This window comes from Seriola lalandi, unplaced genomic scaffold, assembly GCF_002814215.2.
Source record: "Seriola lalandi dorsalis isolate HSWRI2012SDOR001 ecotype SW California unplaced genomic scaffold, Sedor1 jcf7180002054956, whole genome shotgun sequence".
NCBI lineage: Eukaryota > Metazoa > Chordata > Actinopteri > Carangiformes > Carangidae > Seriola > Seriola lalandi.
This window is the reverse complement of record NW_019525507.1, coordinates 2,373,899-2,394,614: the sequence shown is the minus strand read 5'-3', so window position 1 is coordinate 2,394,614 and position 20,716 is coordinate 2,373,899. Positions and strand designations below refer to the sequence as shown.

The following is a 20,716-nucleotide window of genomic DNA, read 5'->3' as shown; positions in this document are numbered from 1 at the left end:
CTCATCTTCAGTATTAAACCCTGCTGTCCCTTAACACAGAGTAATTGTGTCACCACCATCTGTGCATCATGCATGGTGCAACAAATTGCGTCACATCATTCCCCTATCTGCATCTGATGAAAATGCGATTGGGAAGTCTGACTTTACGCAGTGCACCTGAAGGCAGCAGCAGAGAGAGAGAGAGAGAGAGAGAGAGAGAGAGAGAGAGAGAGAGAGAGAGAGAGATTTGTTCATCAGCGCTTTTTCCGTTTTCTGGCCACTCGCTCTGCCTCCTCTGTCGTGTCACCGGAGACAAAAAAAAAAAGAGGAAGGAATATGGTTTCATTTGACGCTCCTCCCGTTTCAGCGCTGCTGTAGCGGATCTGTAGTACGAGCAGGAGGCTGGAGCTCGGTCCGGTACAAACCCCCTCTATATACCTGAGGCAACCACCTTTCCCCTCGTTACCAACCAGCCTGCAGGAGCACTAATAGCACATCGGGAGACATAAATGGGTGAGACGCGACGCTTATTTTGCTCCTTCTTTGCAGCATGTCCTAAAATAGCCTCCAGCGCCTTTGCGCATCTGGATGGGCAGGAATAAACGCCCGGTCCAGATGCGCGCTGGGTTCAGCCTCTCTCCTTCCTCCCCCTCTCCTCTCCTCTCCTCTCCTCTCCTCCCTGCCTCACCTCCCCTGACGTCGCTTCATACATAGCCGAGCTGTTTGTCGGTGACCGCACAGGCTCGCCGTCTCTCAGTGTTTTCGAACGATTCCGATGCTATATTCATGATTAGAAAGCTGCGCGTGGGTGTGCAGCCAGCCCGGACGCCTGTGTGTGTGTGTGTGTGTGTGTGTGTGTGTGTGTGTGTGTGTGTGTGTGTGTGTATGTGTGTGCGCGCGCGCGCGTGTGTGTGTGCGGCTGCGATTTCAGAAAAAGCAGCGGATCACATTGATGAGTTGCAGATGTTGACACGTTTACATTCACTCTCTGTCTGTCTGTCTGCCTGCCCGCGCTGTTTCACAGTGTTTGACTCTCTCCAGCTCTCCGTCTGTGTCTGTGGGATGAAACAGGCCTGACGTGGGACATTCTTCTTCTTCTTCTTCTCATGATCGCCATCGTTTCCCACAGCACTGCGCTGTTGCACACAATGCATGCAAGTGAACCGACTGCAGGTTTGGCGGTCGAGTAATCGACTTAGTAAAGTTAACTAAGAGCTCTTTTAAATGTGATGGTTATTTCAAAGATGCCATGCAGGGCAAGAGTTAATACTTCCTTTGTCTTTTCATGCTACTTTTTTTTGTCATACAACTTCATTTCTCTGCAAAGGAGCAGTTGGCACTTTGTAAATTGAATAAGTGGTTTATTGATCAAGTGAATGCTCTATAATATTAACCTATAATAAAAAATAGTTGCAGCTCGTGGCCTGTAACCCCAACCCCAGCCGCAGGTAAAGCCCCAGATTCAGTATGTGTATGGGATCTTGTAATTGAATTAATTGCACAATTGGGACATTGATCTACCTTTTTTTTTTTAAAAAAAGTGGTTTGTGGTTGTTTCAAGTGAGAGACAGACGTTTATGTTGCCTAATTTTGTCGGTTTCTAACTTCTATTGAAATCTGGACTCTATAGGCTCACATGTACAAACTACTTAAACTCCAAAACAACAGCGCTGCCATCAACACCTATCCTTACGAATTTTATGGTGTTCAGTTTTTGGTGACACTGTCGGAAATTGGTAAATCACATTATGTATGTATGTGTGTATATGCATGTATCACTGAGGTCATATATAGGTGGATTTGCTACTAGACTACATTGTGTTTAGAGGTGTTTAATCAAGAGCTAAAAGTACACTTTATGGCAGAACAGTTGTATTTAATTGCAATAGATTGTACAAGTGTACCTAATAAAGTGGCCACTGAGTGTATTCAGATGCCATGTAAAGTGGTAAAGTCCTTTTTAATGCTAGTATACATTAAGACTGCACTATTCATCCATTTCTTTTTTCTTTTTGTTTTGTTTTGGTTATTTCTTTGCTCGCTCCTGTTCAACATACAGACCTGAAGACAAAACACCACGATAATTCTGCTGTTGCTTCAGTTTTCAAGGAGACAAACAACGTCAGAGATCTAGAACTGTGACCTTCAGTCCCTCAGAGTTGAAGACAAAGGGTTTATTTCAAGACATTTGCAGAGACATTCAAGACTTACACAGGGAGAAACAGCTCGGTCTCTCCATCCCCATTAGTCTTAACAGATAGGAATACAGAACAGCCTAAAGACATGTTTCACTTTTCTCAGATGAAACTGAAACACTCTCACTCTCTTTTTTTGCTTTTGCTTTGCTTGTCGCCGTCTCCACGGCTTCCTCCACGGCTTCCTCTACGGCTTCCTTCACCTACACTGAAAACCCAAAGATGAATGCACAAAATTCTCAGCTGGGGGGTTGTCAAAAGGCATTCTGCAAAAAAAATAAAAGAAAGAGGGAATGAATTACAAGTAGAAGTGAATGCAGGATGAGGAAGTCTAATAAATTATAAACCCTTTCTCACAAAATATGTGCGTGATGAGCAGATGAACGGTTGGAATTTTCCTTTAATGTGGGAGAATTTGCTGAAGTCTGTGATCTGATCCAGAAGTTGGAGTGGGTGGCTTCGACTCCCAGTGGGCTCCGGTCCAGCGTGAATGTTTTACAGACAGAAACACACAGCTGCTCTTGACATCATCAGCAGCAGCCGTACTGAAACATACCCATAACTAAACACAGGCTTGCTGGAAACCAGCGAAATGTCAGCATGGCTTTGCAGAGTTAAGTGTGTCTGTATGTGTAGTTTCCCCTTATCTAAACTGACCACAGCTGCTCAGAGGACGCTCATCTCAGTTCCTCTATGGGTTTAAGTGTGAAATTCTCGACCACTCGATTGAGTGTTTTGTTTTGTCTATAGCCTTTAAAACATTCTTTATCTTATCTCTCTTAAGGACTCATGTATATCATTTTTAGCCTTGCTTACACACAAACTTCAACTAGATAGAAAGACCCCCCACCAACAGTCAGTGCTAAATTGGTGTGTTGAAGTCAAGCATTAGGTTTGTTGTTTCATTTAATTTCATTCTACTAAAACTCATGATTGCTTTCTTAATTGGTAAAACCGCTACAAACATTTTACGTTTCTTAAGGTAAGGTAAGGTGCTGTCCCTCTCTCCCACATGTTCGGTCCCAACTTGTTAGCGCTCGTTGTCAAGCACTTAGCGTGTTAGCAAACAGTTGCCTGCTAACACAATAAGTAGACATGTAGCGGCTTTAGCATCAGACTCCACCAATATCTGACTCTTTAGCTGCCAGATACACTGTGGGCATATTAGACCAAACAATGCAGCTACAGTAAATGAACAAGCTATAAAATCACAACAATGAGCTCAAGTATGCTAATCAGCCTCTTAGAGCTCTCGGGTGGTTTGTCGCTGTCTCCCTAGTTACCCACAGTGTTAACATGCAATCGGCGTCTGAACATGTTAACTGGAGAATGCCATCTGACCACATGCCATTGGTGGTATTTGCAAAGCATCCTTGTCGTCTTCATTCTGCCTGCATTGTGATTAAATCTAAACATGCAAAGCAGTGTTGGTGCATCACAGGTCAAGGAGAGCGATGCCGCTCTACAGGCTCTACATTGGTAGAGGAAAGGGTCATCTGCTACTGGCTGAGATACAGTGGCAATGCGAGCCAGATCACAGATTTGCACCATTCTGTGTGCATCGACGCCTTGAAAAGATGGAAACCAGCATTGCGTTAGTCCATCTCTCACCGCTTTTTGATTTGTCTGCGGCAATCAGCCTCAAGCTCAGTGGTTCCTCTTGAAGATGTAAATCTTTAATTGAGACACAAATACTTTCATTTTTTTTTTTTTAAAAATAGACTTTTTAATTTCCAAATACAGACAAGTGCAGTAGCTTCTTGAACAGGAATCAATAGTACCTCTTTTTTGTAAAATCATTTCCACTATTGCGAGGCTCATTTTTCACTCTTTCTGCATAGATTTGCAGCAGAGCTCCTCTCCAGAGCCCATTTGGTGTTTCCTTTTTAACACTTTCCTTCTCTTCACTCCCCGATATGCGTTCTGTTCAGAGCCACAATCTGTCGTCTTCTTCTGCCTGGTGTATGTGTTGTTGACTGACGTGGGTGGGTGGACTGCAGTGTGCTGTCCTGTTACGCCATTCAGATGTACTGTAATGTGGTTTGGAAGTGAACTGCCATAGGCTATTAATTCACTGTACACGCACTTCTCCTTGCTGAAGAACCTTCCACTTCCACACTCCCTCTATTGGTATCTGCCACTTCCCCACAAAACCTCATAACTAAGAGCAAAAAGAAAAAAAGGTATGTATGCCACGTCGCTGTCTTGTCTGCAGCTGATCTCTCCAGTTATCTCAAGCCAGAATCATATCCTCCCCATCTGAGCAGCAGGCCAACTTGGACTACTGTCGTCTGCGTTGTCTGCTTAATTCTGATGTCTGGTGGTAGTCCTCCTACTTCCCCATGATGTAAACTCTTAGCAACACCCTGACCTTCCACTTTAATACAACTGCTTTCGCAAGAGTTGTGGTCTCGCTCTGTCTTGTCATCCTTGTGGGTTTTTGCCAGATGGTGCATTTGTGTGCAAAAATTTGACTTTTTGTGCATTTTGTACTGTATGTATGTATGTGTGTGTGTGTGTGTGAGTGTGAGTGTGGAGGGGGGGGTTTCATTTTGGGGAGGATGCCAGTATGTCTGAGTCATAGCTACCCCTTTATGCTGTTGTTCCCATGGTTACCCCACCCCTGAAACTCCCACCACTCCCACCCCCCTGTTTGCTGCCCACGCAGCTTAGACAAGAATCAGGCCTTGGTGGGCAATAGGCATGTGTGTGTGTGTGTGTGTGTGTGTGTGTGTGTGTGTGTGCGTGCGCGTGCGTGTGTACGTGCACGGTTAGGGTTAGGAAAACTACAAGTAAAATGACGCATTAGGTACCTGCAGCTGCACAATCGGTCACAAGTTGGTTGTGTGTGTGCAAATGTGTGTGTAATTGTGTGTGGTGGTTAGAGTGAGGGAAAGAAGTGTTTGTTGCATGTGTTTTTTTTAATGTGCAGTTTTTCAAATAGTGACTATTTACTTCAAGGCTGTTTTTTTTTTTTACTTAACCCCCCACGCCCCCCCCTTTTTTAGATTTAAATTTGACCGCATTTTCCTGTTTTGTAAATCAGTTTCAGTTTTAATTTGCAGTTGCTCATATTTGCTTTTGTTGTTTTCATCAGCACCTTACACGTCAGTATTGTGTAAGACTTTGTTCAAGATGTCTTTTCATATCGCTTATTTTTATTGAGTATTTTATTCTTACTACCATTACATTCACATTTACATTGACTCATTCAGCAGATGCTTTAATCCAAAGCGACTTAACATTGAGGGACAACACTAAAGCTTGAGTGCAGTCGGAGACCTCGGTGTAAGTACTAAGTACGACATCTATTCAATAAGTGCGAGGAGATTCACTGTCAGGGTCTCACTGTCTCAGTGCTGTGTTCACTGCACTGAGGCTCGTGACAGTAAAAACCAACCTTGAACCTTTTCATGCACATCGTGTCTGCAAGAACATTTCAGTTCCGCTGACGCTACATCAGAACCTGCTAGAAAGTCTGGCTAAAGTACAACTGAGTGGAATTAAAGGTATTCTGTGGTTTTTGCAGGATTTCATGGTTGTTGCAAGTGTTTTTTTTTTTAATGTAACAACTCCTCTAAAGTATATGATCAAACACGTCACGTGTTCATGGCCTCTAGAATGACACATGGAAGCATTTTCTGAACTGATGCCTCTATAAGCAGGATGACAAAATTAGCCTGTGCCCTCCAACACTGGCAGTGACACATCACCGTTGAAGACTTAATCAGCTTCTTGATGTGAGAACAGTAAGGTAAATGTGTGGTTAGCTTTAGGATCAAAAACAACCGGGTTAGGTTCAGGGAAACATCGGTTTAAATGGTTTAAATGGTTTAAATTAAGGTTTGAAATGGTTAATCGGTTAATCGATTAGGCCTGTTTATACCTCTTTGTATGTAAATCACTTAACCTGATTACTTTCTGTACTTACTTACTGTAAACAGTGAAACCGAAATCTGAACTATTTCAATCAGAATAAGAAAAATGTGTGCATGTTGCCGCAGTTGTTGTTAAGGTTACGGGAGCTGCGTTATCGTGGTTACAATAGTGGTTAAGGTTTGCAGGAGATCGATGCGTTGACTGTCGTCCCAGACTTTGTCGCCGTGAAACGTCACCTGACACACGACACCCTTGCCCCAGTCATAATGAGTATGTCCACCAGGGGGCTTTGTTACTTGAGGACGAGCATATTTTGTTTAAGGGTCCTGTCTGAAACCAATGATGCTGTTGTTCTGCTTGGTAGAAACGGTCTCTAGGATACACACAATGAGTTTTAATGAGAAGCACTGTATGTAAACATAACTTTAATTTGTTTACAAGAAAACTCCTTCTTGGCACCTTTTAATTAGCGAGTGATAACAGTCTTCCTGTTGAGAAGCAAATCCCAGAGCAGCAGAGTGGCAAGTATATTATGACTGTATTGTTGTACTGATGGAATAATTGCAGTGGGAATTTACATTCTGCTGAATGCCATGACAGTACAGGTAATACCCCCCCCACACACACACACACACACACACCTCCCCCTCCTCGAGGATTTGTCCAGACTTTAAATGCACCTCTGCGAGCTGGCCATTTTTCAAATCCCGGCTTTTATTTGAGAAAAAATGAAACACTCATCAGAGTCAGAGCGGCACCATAGACAAATTAAACCCAGTTTACTTTATAGCTGCAGTGTTGCAGGCCTGAGTAAACAGTGTTGTGATGTAAAATTCAGCTGTTCACTTCCAGTTTTGAGTCAAAAAAAGAAAAAAACGGCACCAACATCAAACCGCAGAGTGAATATGGAACAATGGTGAAACCACAGCACTGTCTGACCTTTTATTGTGTTGTAACACACTGACCCTGTCTTTCTCATCCTCTCTCTCTCTCTCTCTCTCTCTGTGCCTCTGCTCCTCTGTGCACAGTGGAGGCCGTGGTGGAGTTCGACTATGAGGCTCAGCAGGACGATGAGTTGAGCCTGACGGTGGGTGACATCATCGTGAACATACGGCGGGACGATGGAGGATGGTGGGAGGGGGAGCTGGGCGGACGCAGGGGTCTGTTCCCGGATAACTTTGTCAGGGTGAGTAATCACAGTCAAACCCCCCTTTCCCCCCCCACCACCACCTCATTCTCTCTCCACATTCTCGCTCTCTCACATGCTTCATAAACCCACAGGAGGTTCTGCACAGCAGCAGAGTAAACATGCAGTTAGCAGCGTGTCACTGCGGTATGGCTTGGCTTTGTGTGTGTGTGTGTGTGTGTGTTTTCTTGCGCTATTTTAATTTTAGACTTTTTTTCTTTTTTTTTTCTTTTATTAGGTGAGACAGGGTTAAAATTAGGATTAAATCAGACCAAGAAATTAGGTTATGTTAAGGTTGAATTTGTGGTTGGGATTTGATTTGAGATTAAGCAGAAGATGAGGTTAGGCTGAGGGCAGAGAGGAACTCGCCACAGATTGATTGAATCTGCAGGTAAGAATAGATTAGTCATTGTTGCCCCAATTTCTCTCCTGTCATACCCGCTTGGAACAAAAACAGTTCTGTCAAATATTTGTTACAAGTGTTTTTGATCCATCTAGATCTAGACCCCATGGTTATGGAGAACACTGTCTAAGATGTAGCATGTGATTCACTTCAGTGTTTTATGTTTCAGGTCATGTTCAGAGGAAAATTTTTTTTTTTTTTTGATTAAACGAAGGGCTAAATTTATGAACTGCAACGGAATCGTTATGAGGGAGTCGGGGTGTTTGGTGGGTGTTGAAAGCTCTGACACCAGAGACGAGGGTCCACATTCAGACTCCCACCTGTGGTTACCCTGAAGTCACAAAAGCACTTAAGTTAAAAACACTTAAGATTACGGAAAGGCGGTGGTTTTGGTGAAAAGTACATGGACACAGAAATGACTTGTCTTTCCCTAACCTTAACCAACTGCCTCACCATGATCAATGTATTTGCAACTTGCCAAATATTTTTTTTATATATAATTTTACAACATACGTTTCTTTTAAAGCCTTAACATGCTGCTGCAAAGTAGCTGTATTGTTCAGATACTGTTTGATGGTCCGACACGCAACGTGTTTGAACGCTATTGATGCATTAAGCCTTATGTCGTGTTCACATCATCGTGGAAAAAACAGACACAGGCTATTACTGTGCATGTGGTGTGGTGCGACGGCTCAGCGCAGATGTCCAAATCACCAAAAGTTCAAATGTGTTGAACTTTGACCCGAGCTGCTGCGCTGACTGTTTTAGCGGGCGCAGCCGGTCGCTGTCGGCCACTGCTTGATCTTAAAGCTGGAGGGGAAAACTAATTAGCCCGCTTGTGTTTTCAGAATCTTCACAGCTGTACAGCAACAAACTGACCTCAGATCAGACCAGACGAAAAGGTTAGGTTCATTCCCTCGGTGAAATATCAGCATATAGATGCAGCTACACCGTTTGAGTCTCTGAAAACCATTGCAACATGACCTGCGATGGTGTATACTGTTTCATCATATCACACAATACCTCTGTAATGTATTGACTCACATTCAAACGGTGGATCCCGGATGAATAAATCAATAATTTGAAATCAGCTATTAGCAGCTACTTTACTCACAAACGTAGTAATGAATTACGAGCAGCTGCTGCAACCCAATCCCCGGTCCGCTGGTGGCTCAGAGTAAATCAGGTACATTCATTTCTGGGATGGGCAGTCATCAATAGATGCTTTTGATGTGTAACAGCAGTAAAACAATGTGTTTGCTTTGATGGGAAGAGGGAAGTATCTTGTTCACTCGGCCATGAGGGGAAGTGGAGAAGTGTTACAAGCCGAGGGCGACAGAGTGCTCAACAAAAAAGGTTCGTCTGTTGTCAGGTGGTTTATTTGTGCTGACTGAATGTCACAGCTCTCATTCACTGTCAGAGAGCTGTACAGTGGGCCCGTGAAGGCTGTGTGTGTGTGTGTGTGTGTGTGTGTGTGTGTGTGTGTGTGTGTGTGTGTGTGTGTGTGTGTCTGCGTGTGAGAAAGAAACAGAGGAAGACTGTGAGTAATGCAGTAATACCAAACTGGTATGTCACAAGACTGCAGTTATGGGAATGAGTGACATTAAGCTTTGCAGCAGTGCTGATTTATATATGTGTGTGTGTGTGTGTGTGTGTGTGTGTGTGTGGGAAGTGAGAGGTGAGGACAGACGAGATAAAAAAAAGGCGACAGGAAGTGATGGTATGCGAGCAGCCCCCCTTCAGCGCGGGCTGACTGTTTTAGTGGAGGTCAATGAATTAACATTTTCTTCTAAAAGAAAATGCTTTTTGAAAGATGCATTTGTCTAAATGTGATCCAGACAGGGGTGAAACTCGGGTCAACACTCTGAGTGTTGTTAGTGAAATCATTTGGGTAATTTAGCAAAGCAACTGATGTTACAGATGAGAATACATTCACCAGTGCACATGTCATGTTTTGTAATTGGCTCTCCAACCAACTAGCGAAGCTGTTGTAATCTAAAAACCACATTAGTTGCAAACGGACTGTTTAGTTGTTTATGTCAAAAACCACAAAGACACTCACCATATCTTTCAAATTCTGTCAAGATAGTGTTAATGATGAATCAACAACAGCCCCAATATGGCTGCTAACTGCCGTACAACAGCTTAACTATTGATATTATCAAGGCTGCAACTAATGATTATTTTTATAGTCATTAAACCTGTTGAATACTTTATATGAAAATGTATGAAAATACTGTAAAAATTCCATCACAATCTCCTAAAGCTCAAATTTACATTGTCAAGTTGCTTGTTTTGTTCGGACAACAGTCCAAAACCTAAAGATAATCAGTTTTGTATGAAAGATGATTAAAAAAAACCCAGCAAATCCTCACATTTCAGACGCTGTAATGAGAGTTTCTTGCTTAGAAAATGACTTAAATGATTAATCCATTATCAAATTTAGCTAGTAGTAGACCATTTCTGGACAATACTGTAATTTCAATTCCAAGAAAATAAGTAGGATGTGAGTGAATTCTTCGTAAATTTCCCTACAGCCCATATTCCTAGCAGAGGTGGAGGATATCCTGTTGATGGGAACTGTTTTAGTCATCTGACCTCGGTGAATTAGACTAGCAGGTATTGCAAATCAGCTTCACATGGTCTGATTTGACATTAATTGCTCTGGGAGTCAAGCTCAGCATTCTTCTTCATGGTGCAATAGAGCAGCTGGATTTGCCGCCAGTTGCTTTCTGAGAAGAAAAGTGATCAGCTGCTTTTTTTAAATTATTTGATTGTGTAACTTAACGTTTTTTTTTATTCTAAAAAATGGATGACCCCTGATTAAACATAACCAACCATACATTTAAACTAGGGCTGCAACTTAAAGCTATTTTCATACATCATTCATTTGTAGCTTAGTATGTCAGAAAATACAGAACAAAAAAAAGTCTAAAACAGAAGGTTAGGTTCATATTTGAATCTGAAGCCATTAAATGTTTGGCTTGCCAAGTTTTTCTTGAACAAACGGCGTAAATGATAAATATTTTAATGAAAATGGTTGTATATTAGTTTGTAGTTTTCTTTCCGCTTTCATATATGGAAAACCCTCTCGTGATTCACTATCAACTTGCGTAAGTGGTTTCCTACTATAACAGTTTGACCAATGAATACAGTTTATGAAAAGAGGGGAATAATATTTTTGCATCACTTTTCCTGCGTATTTCACAATGTTTTTTGGGTTTTTTTTACAAGTATAAGCGCACTCAGTTTCCTTCTGCTTCTTCTCTCTATGTCATTGAGTTGAGGTTTTATGTTTTTTTACCAGGCCACCAGGACTAATATGTTCTACACAGGGGATGTTAGCTGCTGCACTGCATTGTTTTTGCATTATCTGTGATGGCAGAAGAGAAAAAAGAAGGTCAGGGGTCTGGTGAGAGGGGAACGGCAGAGCAATGTTTAGCATTAAAGCAGCGCAGTGTAAACTACGTCCTTGCTGTCAGGCTTGTACACACCACACAGACAAACACACAGTGCTGTGTACATAATGCAGGTGTTTCCTGTTCAGATATGATGAATCACGTTGTCTTCCTCCCCTCATTTCAGCTGGGTTTCCTTTAACTCTGCGTTACCTCCATATCCCCACCGGAGGAATTGCAGCATGAATGCGGTCCAAGTAGTAACAAAGGCCTCCAAGAACAGTGCAGTTAGCTTTTTCCTAAACCACACAATCATCAGTCTCTGGTTGCAAGATCAAGTATATTAACTATTTAAACAAGCAGACTGAGTGTGTATTTGATATTTCTATGTCTAAAGAATGTATGTTGTGTTTCTGTACATGAAGCAAAAAGCCAAACAGCTAGTAAACACCGCCTCTACTCATAAACAAAAAAAAAAGAGGAAGCTCTCGGCTAACAAATGCCTGCTGTGGGTTTTTGCGTAGGTTGGCCTGTGCAGCGTGGAGTCTCCAAGTTAAAAGTGTCAGGCTGGTTTTTGTCAGTCTGTGCGTGAGTTTCTGAATGAATGTACGTGTGTGTCAATATCTGTTTCTGCTGCATTCGAAGGCATGCAGGTTACAGAGTCAGAGCCGGCCCCTCTGCACTCTGCACTGCAGAATCAATGAGTCTTTTCCTGGTTTTACATTAGGACTGCATTAGCCTACTTAACCAACTGCAAACACCAAAGGTCAGGGAAAGGTGACTTCACTGGAGAGAAATAACAAAACATTAACATAGATACACAGATAGATGCAGTTTCCCTCAGCTCTACTGAGAGTTTTATCATCTTTCAGCTCATTGTTTTTGTTTTAGGGCCCAAAACTTTACTGTTTTGGTTTTGGGGAGATTGTGAGAAAATGATCCCACCTCCGGGACAGACAGGTAAAAGACTCCCCACCCCTTCTATATAGGACGGTTTGTTTTGCGTATATTTGTGGTCATTTCGCCTTCCTGCAACGCCAAACAAAGGCAGGAAATCTAATGTTGGTGAGTGCTTTTTGTCTTTGGGCAAAGTGCTCAAATGTTGTGGTTTACAGGACAATTTCTGCTGAGTCCTGAAGTCAGTGGTTCCCAACCTGTGGCCCGGGGGCCCACTGGTGGGCCGCGAAGGAACTGCCAGACGGTACAGTTTTGGTGAAAAGGGTTTTTAATTAGCCTCTCAGCGCCTGGGGACGTGAATCTCTTCTGTGCTGAGCGCCAAGTTTGTAGATTACGCCGGTTTATATAAGGATCACACTCACTCCGGCTTCACATCCAGTCTCCATCCTTCGTGTAGCTGCTAAAATGGCTCTTAGCCTCAAATGAGCTTCGGTTGTTGTCTAGGAAACGTCCTTTCTTGTTGATATATTTGGATCTTCCGTGGCTCATTATGGCTTTTACGCCACACCAGGCCAGTTTGTGTGTGTGTGTCTGTGTGTGTGTGTGTGTGTGTGTGTGTGTGTGTGTGTTGTGTGTAAGGGGCTAGATTCTGTGAGTCAGTGTACCCGGGCCCGTCTGCTTCACTGAGCTGCGTTTGCCACAGGGCCAGGGCTTATGAAACAGCGTCATGATGAATGTGGTGGGGAGATGTGAACCGTCAAGTCGAGTTTTTCTGCGACTCTGTGTGTGGATGTCTCTCTGTGTATGTGTGTGTGTCTGTGTGAGTGTGTGTGTGTGTGTGTGTGTGTGTGTGTGTGTCTGTGTGCCTCTCCACGTTTGTTGTCTCCCCCATCTGCCTGCTTGTTGATTCTTCTGTCGCTCAGCGTGTTTGCCTGCCTGTCTCTCTCCACGTCTCCTGATCAGTTAGGCATGCTGTCTTGTGATTCTTTTATGCCGGTGAAAGTCACGGGGACAGAGAGTTAGTTAGCGGAGGGGAAAAGTTGCAGCTGTGCAAGAGGGCGGCAGGTTTCGCCTGTTTGTTGGGTTCGCATGAGGTTTATGAGCGTGTTACCGGTCATCTGCAGGTAAACAGCGAGGGTCACCCGGGTTACTAACACCAGCATCTGCAGACTCATATCAGCTGATGAAGGACTTTACAAGCATATGAGTGCTGTATAAAGACAGACCTGAACAAATATGAACCTGTCCTTTAATTCAGTTAAAGTTTTGTCAGCAACACGAGTCAGTGATCCAACATTATAAGGAATGCAGTATTATTAGAAGTTCACACTGAGATTACATTAACCAAAAGAGAATAGGAGTTGCAGCTGGGTGTGACCTGGTATTTTGAACAGACGACATCTTAGTTAGAAATGTGACTTGTTCCTTTACCTCATTATGAATTAGGTAAGATACTGATACCTCAACTCAGGGTGTCTTCTGATTCTGACTCTTAATCCCTGTGTCTGACTGAATGTAAATGATAGCAGAAACACTGAATCTGTAATATGACACCGACAAAAGAAACTACCAACAACAAAGGTCAGTATCGGGCTGCGTACAGATCTGCTGCATCTGAATATTTCCATTTATCTTTATCTGTTCTTGTTAATGATGCATCATCATCAGCGTTATCATCAAAAATGATAATCAGTTGTGGCATTTCAGAGCTTCAGTCATTATGAAATAAGGGAGGAGTCAACTTAGACTGATAAGACGTAGTTTTACTTGCGGCATTTACATACTTTTTGCAGCTTAAACTCTCTCTTTACTCCTAATTTCCCTATTTCTGTAACTTACCTTTCCTCACCTAAACCTATATTTTTCTTCCCATCATCGTCTCCTGCTCTTCTTCCTGCTCTAATCATCTCCTCTCTCTCTCTCTCTCTCTCTCTCTCTCTCTCTCTCTCTCTCTCTCTGCAGGAGATAAAGAAAGAGGCGAAGAGGGATGGAGGACAGGCGAGCATGATCAGATCTGACCTCGCAAATGGCAGGGCCAGCCCCGTGTCCGACCCCGGCGTACGGCCGGGAAGGAAAGGTACTCAGCTCTTACACACGGACATGTACATTCATACGTCGTGGTCATTAGCCAGCTTTAAGTCTTCAGGGCTCAAACATAGATCCTATTAGTGTGATGAAGGATTTGGGTCAAGCATTCCCCACCATTCTACTGCAAACATGTATATATGCACATACGACACACTCACTGTACACGCGTGTTCAGGGGAGGGGTCAGAGGAAAATCGCTGCAAAGACACAAAATGACCAAAAAGAGACACAAAATTTTATAATTAATAATTACAGTTTTTTGATATTTATTATTTTAAATTCTTGCCAAGAACCAGCACTTTATGTTGAGTTTCTAAAAGTGTCTAAACCCATGCCTGTGCATAACTGCATTTGGCTGCACATAGGCCCTGAGGAATGACTCCTTAAGATTTAAGATGATGAAGAGTGCCACCTTGTGGACAGAGGAGGAACTGCAGGGTCAAGTCTGAAGGCCCCAGCTGGTGTGGAATGAGTCAAGATTAATGAGCAGGCTAATGGGTGTAAGACAAACAACTGGAAGGCCAGCGAGAGGCTTTTTGGTGTCAGCGCTGGTGACACTGTCCTCTAATCGAAAGGTCAAAGGTCAGCATGTCGGGGGCCTCAGCCATGAGGGCTTTTCATAAGTCAGTGAACACCTGCTCACTCACTGTTAAATCATGGATTACGGGTAAGTGTGTGAGCTAATTATGTCACATGTAAGCCATAAATATGTTTATAAATGCTATTGTTTTGTGTGTGTGTGTGTGTGTGTGCGTGTGTGCGTGTGTGCGTGCGCACGCTGCAGGAGGAGATCAAATCCGTAAGCGAAGGTGTAAAGCTGCTTTCAGCTACGTGCCTCAGCATGAAGATGAGCTAGAGTTGAAAATAGGAGACGTCATTGAAATCATAGCGGAGGTAAGACTGATTATTAACTGGACTCATAATGGATCCTTCTGTAAGTCCAGTGCACAAAAATCTTCCACAAAACACACACGCACATTTATTGCTTCTTTTCTGAAGTTTAAAAAAAATGCTTTACTAATTGGAACTGGTATTCATTTATAACTGGTACAAATGCCAGAGATATGTTTGTGTTACGTAGTTCGTCCACTAGAGGGCACTGGCAGGTTTATGACCACGATTAGAGACCTTCAAATTAAGAAGACTGTGAAACCACATAGTATTTTAGTCAAGAGCGATATTCTTTTCTTACTGATTGACTATCCAAATATATGTATAGATTCTCCGGCTGTATCCCTGATATGAACAGTTTTATTTGTTGTTCTGTTAATTAAGGGAAAAGAAAATCAAACTCAATCAAACTTGTGAAAGTTTTCAGATCATGAATGAAATGAAAACAATTGTGTTAATATTACATGTCCAGCTGCCACCAAATGACCATGTGTTTTGCCCAAGTGCCCTGCCGGTTAAACCTAAACATAACATGTGTTTTTGTGTTTGTCTGAATCAGCATCTATGTAAATCTTTGTATAAACGTGTATCCCTGTGTGTCGTGTTCGTGTGTGTGTGTTCAGGTAGAGGAGGGCTGGTGGGAGGGGGTTCTCAACGGGAAGACTGGAATGTTTCCCTCCAATTTCACCAAAGAGATCCTGAAGGAGTCCGACACGCCCTCCGTAGACACGCCCACCCCGCAGGAGGAGGTCCGCAGCGCCCGCACGAGTGAGTCTCAGCCAAGCGGATCGTGGGAAAACACCTACATTTAAAAAAGATCACAAGTAGCTCTGGCTCTGATTGCTGTTACTGTTTGCATTTTCATAAATCCACATTTTAAGGAGTGCTGCAACAAACTAATATGCATTGTGTGTGTGTTTGTGTGTGTGTGTGTGTAGGTAAGGACAGCCCGGGCAGTGAAAGTGATGGAGGAGACAGTCGGTCAGAAACAGGGTCAGGAGAAATCCAGCCCAAGAAGGTAATCAGTCATGTACAGTACAGATGTGACGAACTGACGCTACAGTACGTGTACGCTTCACAAATCTGAGACTGTCCTCATCTACATTCCTTTGCGCGCCACATTATGCGCTTTTGTTTGTAACAGCAATGTTTTTGGTCTTGGAAGAATTGTCCGATCCAAATGATTATTTATTTCTCTAAGATGAGATCATACAGCGTCAGATACAATGGGAAAAATCCAGCTCCAGTTCCTTTATTACACAAAACAGGAAGAGGATGCTGTTTTTCCAGCACAAAATTGAAAAACAAAATTGCTTTAAAAAAATAAAAAAAACTCAGTGGTGTGAAGCAGAGGCTGTGAATCATCAAGTCATATGTGCTTAAAGCTGTAAGTGCCAAGTCTCACAATTCATTTTGAGGCTGCATCTTTGCTAATGGACGATTTTGTTTTTAAAGGAACACGTCAATGAAAGTCTTTGTTTGGAGTATCAAACAATTGTGGAGAAGTGGACTGGGTTGTGGCTGTGGTTTGAGACAGTCTATTAATATATATATATATACACATATCTTTTTGAGCTGTGATTCTGGGATGCTATTTGAATCTAATGAAGCTGACCCAGTGTGTGGGATTTAGGGGCATCGAAATAGAATATAATTATCATAATTATATTTTGATTCATGTATAATCACCTGAAACGAAAAGTCGTTGTGTTTTTGTTAGCTTAGAATGAGCCCTTCACAAACCAAACTCTAGAGTCTAGAGAGGGCATTTTGCTTTTTCATGTTACCTGAAGGCCACCGTAGGTTCTCCCGCACGCTTGGAAAGGGAGGGGTATTCATTTGGTTGCAATCTGCAACCACATAGATGCCACTAAATCCTACACACAGGTCCTTTAAGTCAATAGGCAATGAGAGTTTTTACGGCAGATTGTTAAGATCATGTTGAATTGCAAGTTCCTCTTTAATCCGCCCTTTAGGTCCGAGGGTTTGGCTTTGGTGACATCTTCAAAGACCAGCCCATCAAGCTCAGACCTCGCTCCATGGAAATTGACTCAGAGGTGGACAAGGTGAGTCACAAACACACACACACACACACACGTTGGTCTTTCTATACTCGTGAGGACCATCATACAGAATGTGTTCCCTAGCCGCTCACCCAAACCTAAACATAACCCTAACATTAGCCTTAAAACCAAGTGTTAACCCTCAAACAGCGATTTGTAGCGTAAAGTAAGGACCGACCATAATGTCGCCCAAGTGTCCTCACAATGATGGTTTGTCCACACACGCGCATACACACACACACACACACACACACACACACACACACACACACACACACACACATCCTGCAGGGATTTGACAAGCAAAGCAGAACTGAGAGCTCCACAGGGCAGACAGACAGACAGAGAGAGAGAGAGACAGAGAGAGGGAGAGAGAGAGAGAGAGAGAGAGAGAGAGAGGGGAGGTGATACAGTTTTTCACTGACGCTCACACATTCACACACACTGTCTCCAGCTGCCCGCGCTGATGTAGCAACGCTCCGTCTGTCCGCCTGAGCTTAACTGAAACCAGAGGAGAGAACGGTAGAGTCAAGTTTTCTCTTTCTCCTCCTCTCTTCTTGCTCCGTTTTCATTCAAGGTTTTATTATTTTTTTCTTCATTTATTGTATTTCCATCCTCACCGCTTTCTTCTCTTATGCGCAGCGTTTTCTATTCTGCTGGACGTTACGAATGTTGTGGTTTAGCTGCTCAGGGAGTGACAGGAGAGATGACAGGTCATGTTTTGTAATTGTGTGGTTGGTGTAGATCGGCTGTTGGTGGACGGGTTTTGTTAAGTTTTCATCTTTAAATTGTAAAGTGAATGAAAAAAAGAAACATCTGGAGAGTTTTATGTCAAAATACCATTTCAGAGGCAGTTTCACCCGTGTGGGCGGAAACACTACATTTTAATATATTTTTTTGTACATGCATTTGGAATTAAAGGGCCAGTTCACCAAAAAATACAAAGAGGAAAAAAAAGCCCATTTCTTACCTTTTGGTTTTATTTGTCAGAAGGTGACACGAGTGTTTTAGGTTGAAAAGAGAAAAGAGTTTTGTGTTCTGTTTATGTTGTTTCACCATGTCAACAACACATTTTTTGGGGAAAAATAAATGTTTGGATATTCTTTTGGAAGGAAAATAAGTCAAGTTAATGGTTTCTGGCAATGCAGATACTGTTGGTTTTTGTTCTGAGAGCTTGTCAAGCATCTGCCTTTTTAAAGGGTTAGTTCACGCAAGTTTTACTCTCCCACATTTTATCTGATGGCTGTAGTGATGCAACACTCAGGATTCAGATATCTATGAGTTGTTAGCAGTTTCACAAAAGAGACATTTCCCCTCCAAACATCTCACATGGTTTCATTTAATTAACTGTTTGAGGCCAAAAGAGGTGAAATGATCCAATATTTCCCCCCCCAAAAAAAACTGGATTAGAAAAAAAGTAAATACAATACAATCTTTTGTATGCACAACCTTGTTTTTCCTTCTTTCCTCTCCCATTAACCGTCTCACGATCCTTCAAATTTATCTTGCAGCCCTTTTTTGGGAGCCCGATTCCCTTAGCTGGGAACCACAGGGGTCAAGTACCTAGAGTAACTGTAAACACAGTAGTTAAAACTATAGCTCCACCTCCAGCAGCTACAACAGTGAAATGCTTACTTTGTCTATTGCGGTGTAAAAGGCAGAAATCGCAAACCAGGAACCACAAAGAGTAAGAAAATGAGGCTTTTCGGGTTTTGCTAGAATATGCATAAAATGTAGAATTTTCAGGTATTCATTGCCTCCCCCAAAACATTTGTGTTGGCAGCTTTTGAAAGCACATTTAGATGAGAAATAAAACTCTATCTTTTTCCCTTCATTTTCTAATTGACATAGGAAACCTTATCAAAAGCCTGCTCCTGCATGATGTAGACCGAAAGACTAACCTGAGCTTCTGAGAGGCCAAAGGGCACCGAGGCGTGACGCTGAAACACTGGTTAATTTCTCACGAAACAGTGAACAAAAATCAGAGACAAAAGACGAGAAGATGAACATGAGAGACGCAGGATAAAAACGAAATATATTTGGGTGAAAAAAAAAAAACGTCTTTAAAATTTATACTGGTCGTCAAACTCTCCTTTAGTTCCTGCAGACGAGTGTGTGCGTGTGTGTGTGTGTGTGTGTGTGTGTGTGTGTGTGTGTGTGTGTGTGTGTGTGTGTGCGCGCGTGCATGTTCTTAAGGATGTTTGTCAGCCTGTCCTGCTGAGCGGGAGGCTGTTATGTTGCTTTATGTTGAGACAAGTCTCTCTGCTCCCTAATGAGGCTCTGGAGGAGGTGACAGTCTCCATCCGGGATCGTGGGGCGACGCTGAGTCACTGGAAGCCACGTCAACTTTATAATTGACCTGAACTGGAAGGTCGGCTGCTTGTACATGGGTGAAGTCCCGGTGTAGAGAGACAGCAGTGATGTTCTGCACAGATGTACAAAGTGATTGAATGATAGGTTAAGGAGCCTTTTTTTTTTTTTTTTTGTGGGCTGACACTGATACTCTTGGGGTTTTTTTTTTTTTGTGCTTGTATTCAACATCTCTGAGCAACAAAAGGAGAAGTGTTCAGTGTTTCCCCCCAGATCCTTTGTCTTTGTGGTGAGTCAGAGTCATTCAGCCGTGATACCAGCTGAGTTTACAGTAAAAAAAATTGGTGTATGTTGTCATTTAAGGCGGGGTAGTGTTTCTTTAAGTCAAAACATACTCAACAATTTCATAAATTAATAAAGAGTGTGTGTTTTACTCAAGAGTGTGTGTTTTACTCATACCAGCTGACTTGCTGATTCCCAATATGTAATACAAAGCCCTTCCCCCACCCACCCACAAAGTTCTTCATCTTCTGGTGCACTAATAATGATTCTTAGTCATTAATGGAAAATTTACTTTCAATGTGAGCTCTCCTTCTGTCAGCGAGGGAGATACCGTCACTCTCCAGACCTCATCACATCGCCCTCTGCTTTGAGTTACGGGGCGATTAAAGATATTTCTATGCACCAGAGAATTAATCTGGGTTTATTCAACTTTGCAAAAAAAAAGAAAGAAAAGAAGATGACTCGATTTTTATTCCGAGAAATATGCAAGGCTGTGCAGAAATAGAACAATGAATCTGAAATCCTTAGGATGCTGATACCAACATGGTGATGGTGCATTGGCTCTATGGTGGTGTTGCACACAATGTTCGTGATGTTCAAGTGGTTTAACATCTTTTTATACATGATTTTTGTTGCAGTTTGTGAATACAGAGACAGAGAGGGGATGTAGGGAGGAGCTAATGAAAGATACTGTCTAGTTGCAATATGGGAAATGTAGGATACAGTTTTTGGAGCGTTAGGGACGGAAATTCAGGACATTGCGGCCTCTGCTTCACAGACTTTGACTCTCCTTTCTATAATCCGTCTCTTGTGAATCCCTCAACTTTTGTGGAAGCGATCGTAGAAGACTGAACCACTGTGTAACCACTTGGCGAGCAGTATGCTTTAGGTTCTGAGAGAAGTGTGTCTCTGTTGTAGTTTCCTGCATTTTAACCTCATGATTGCGACAGGAAATGGTGCAGACAAGTAGGAAATGAAAAAACAACTAAAACAAAAGAGTAACACATCAGTAGTATAAGATGACACCATGCAAGCTTTACTGCAGTTCAAATTTCCTGCCTTTGGTCACACTTTATTCATGCAGGTGGAGTTTTGGTTTACAGTGACGCAGCGCTAAAACAAACAGGATGTACAGTGAATGCAGC

The 20,716-nt window shown here is 42.6% G+C and overlaps 1 protein-coding gene across 1 annotated transcript in view; it reads left to right on the top strand.

Moving 5' to 3' along the window:
- The first annotated feature begins 267 nt into the window (after window positions 1-267).
- Window positions 268-20,716, top strand: part of sh3kbp1 (SH3-domain kinase binding protein 1) — a 30,053-nt gene continuing 9,604 nt past the window's right edge. The window contains exons 1-7 of the mRNA XM_023395069.2: window positions 268-492; window positions 7,082-7,239; window positions 13,900-14,014; window positions 14,810-14,919; window positions 15,540-15,684; window positions 15,855-15,934; window positions 16,893-16,982. Coding sequence (XP_023250837.1) covers window positions 489-492; window positions 7,082-7,239; window positions 13,900-14,014; window positions 14,810-14,919; window positions 15,540-15,684; window positions 15,855-15,934; window positions 16,893-16,982 — 702 coding nt within the window. The 5' untranslated portion in view covers window positions 268-488. The remainder of the gene's footprint in view (window positions 493-7,081; window positions 7,240-13,899; window positions 14,015-14,809; window positions 14,920-15,539; window positions 15,685-15,854; window positions 15,935-16,892; window positions 16,983-20,716) is intronic.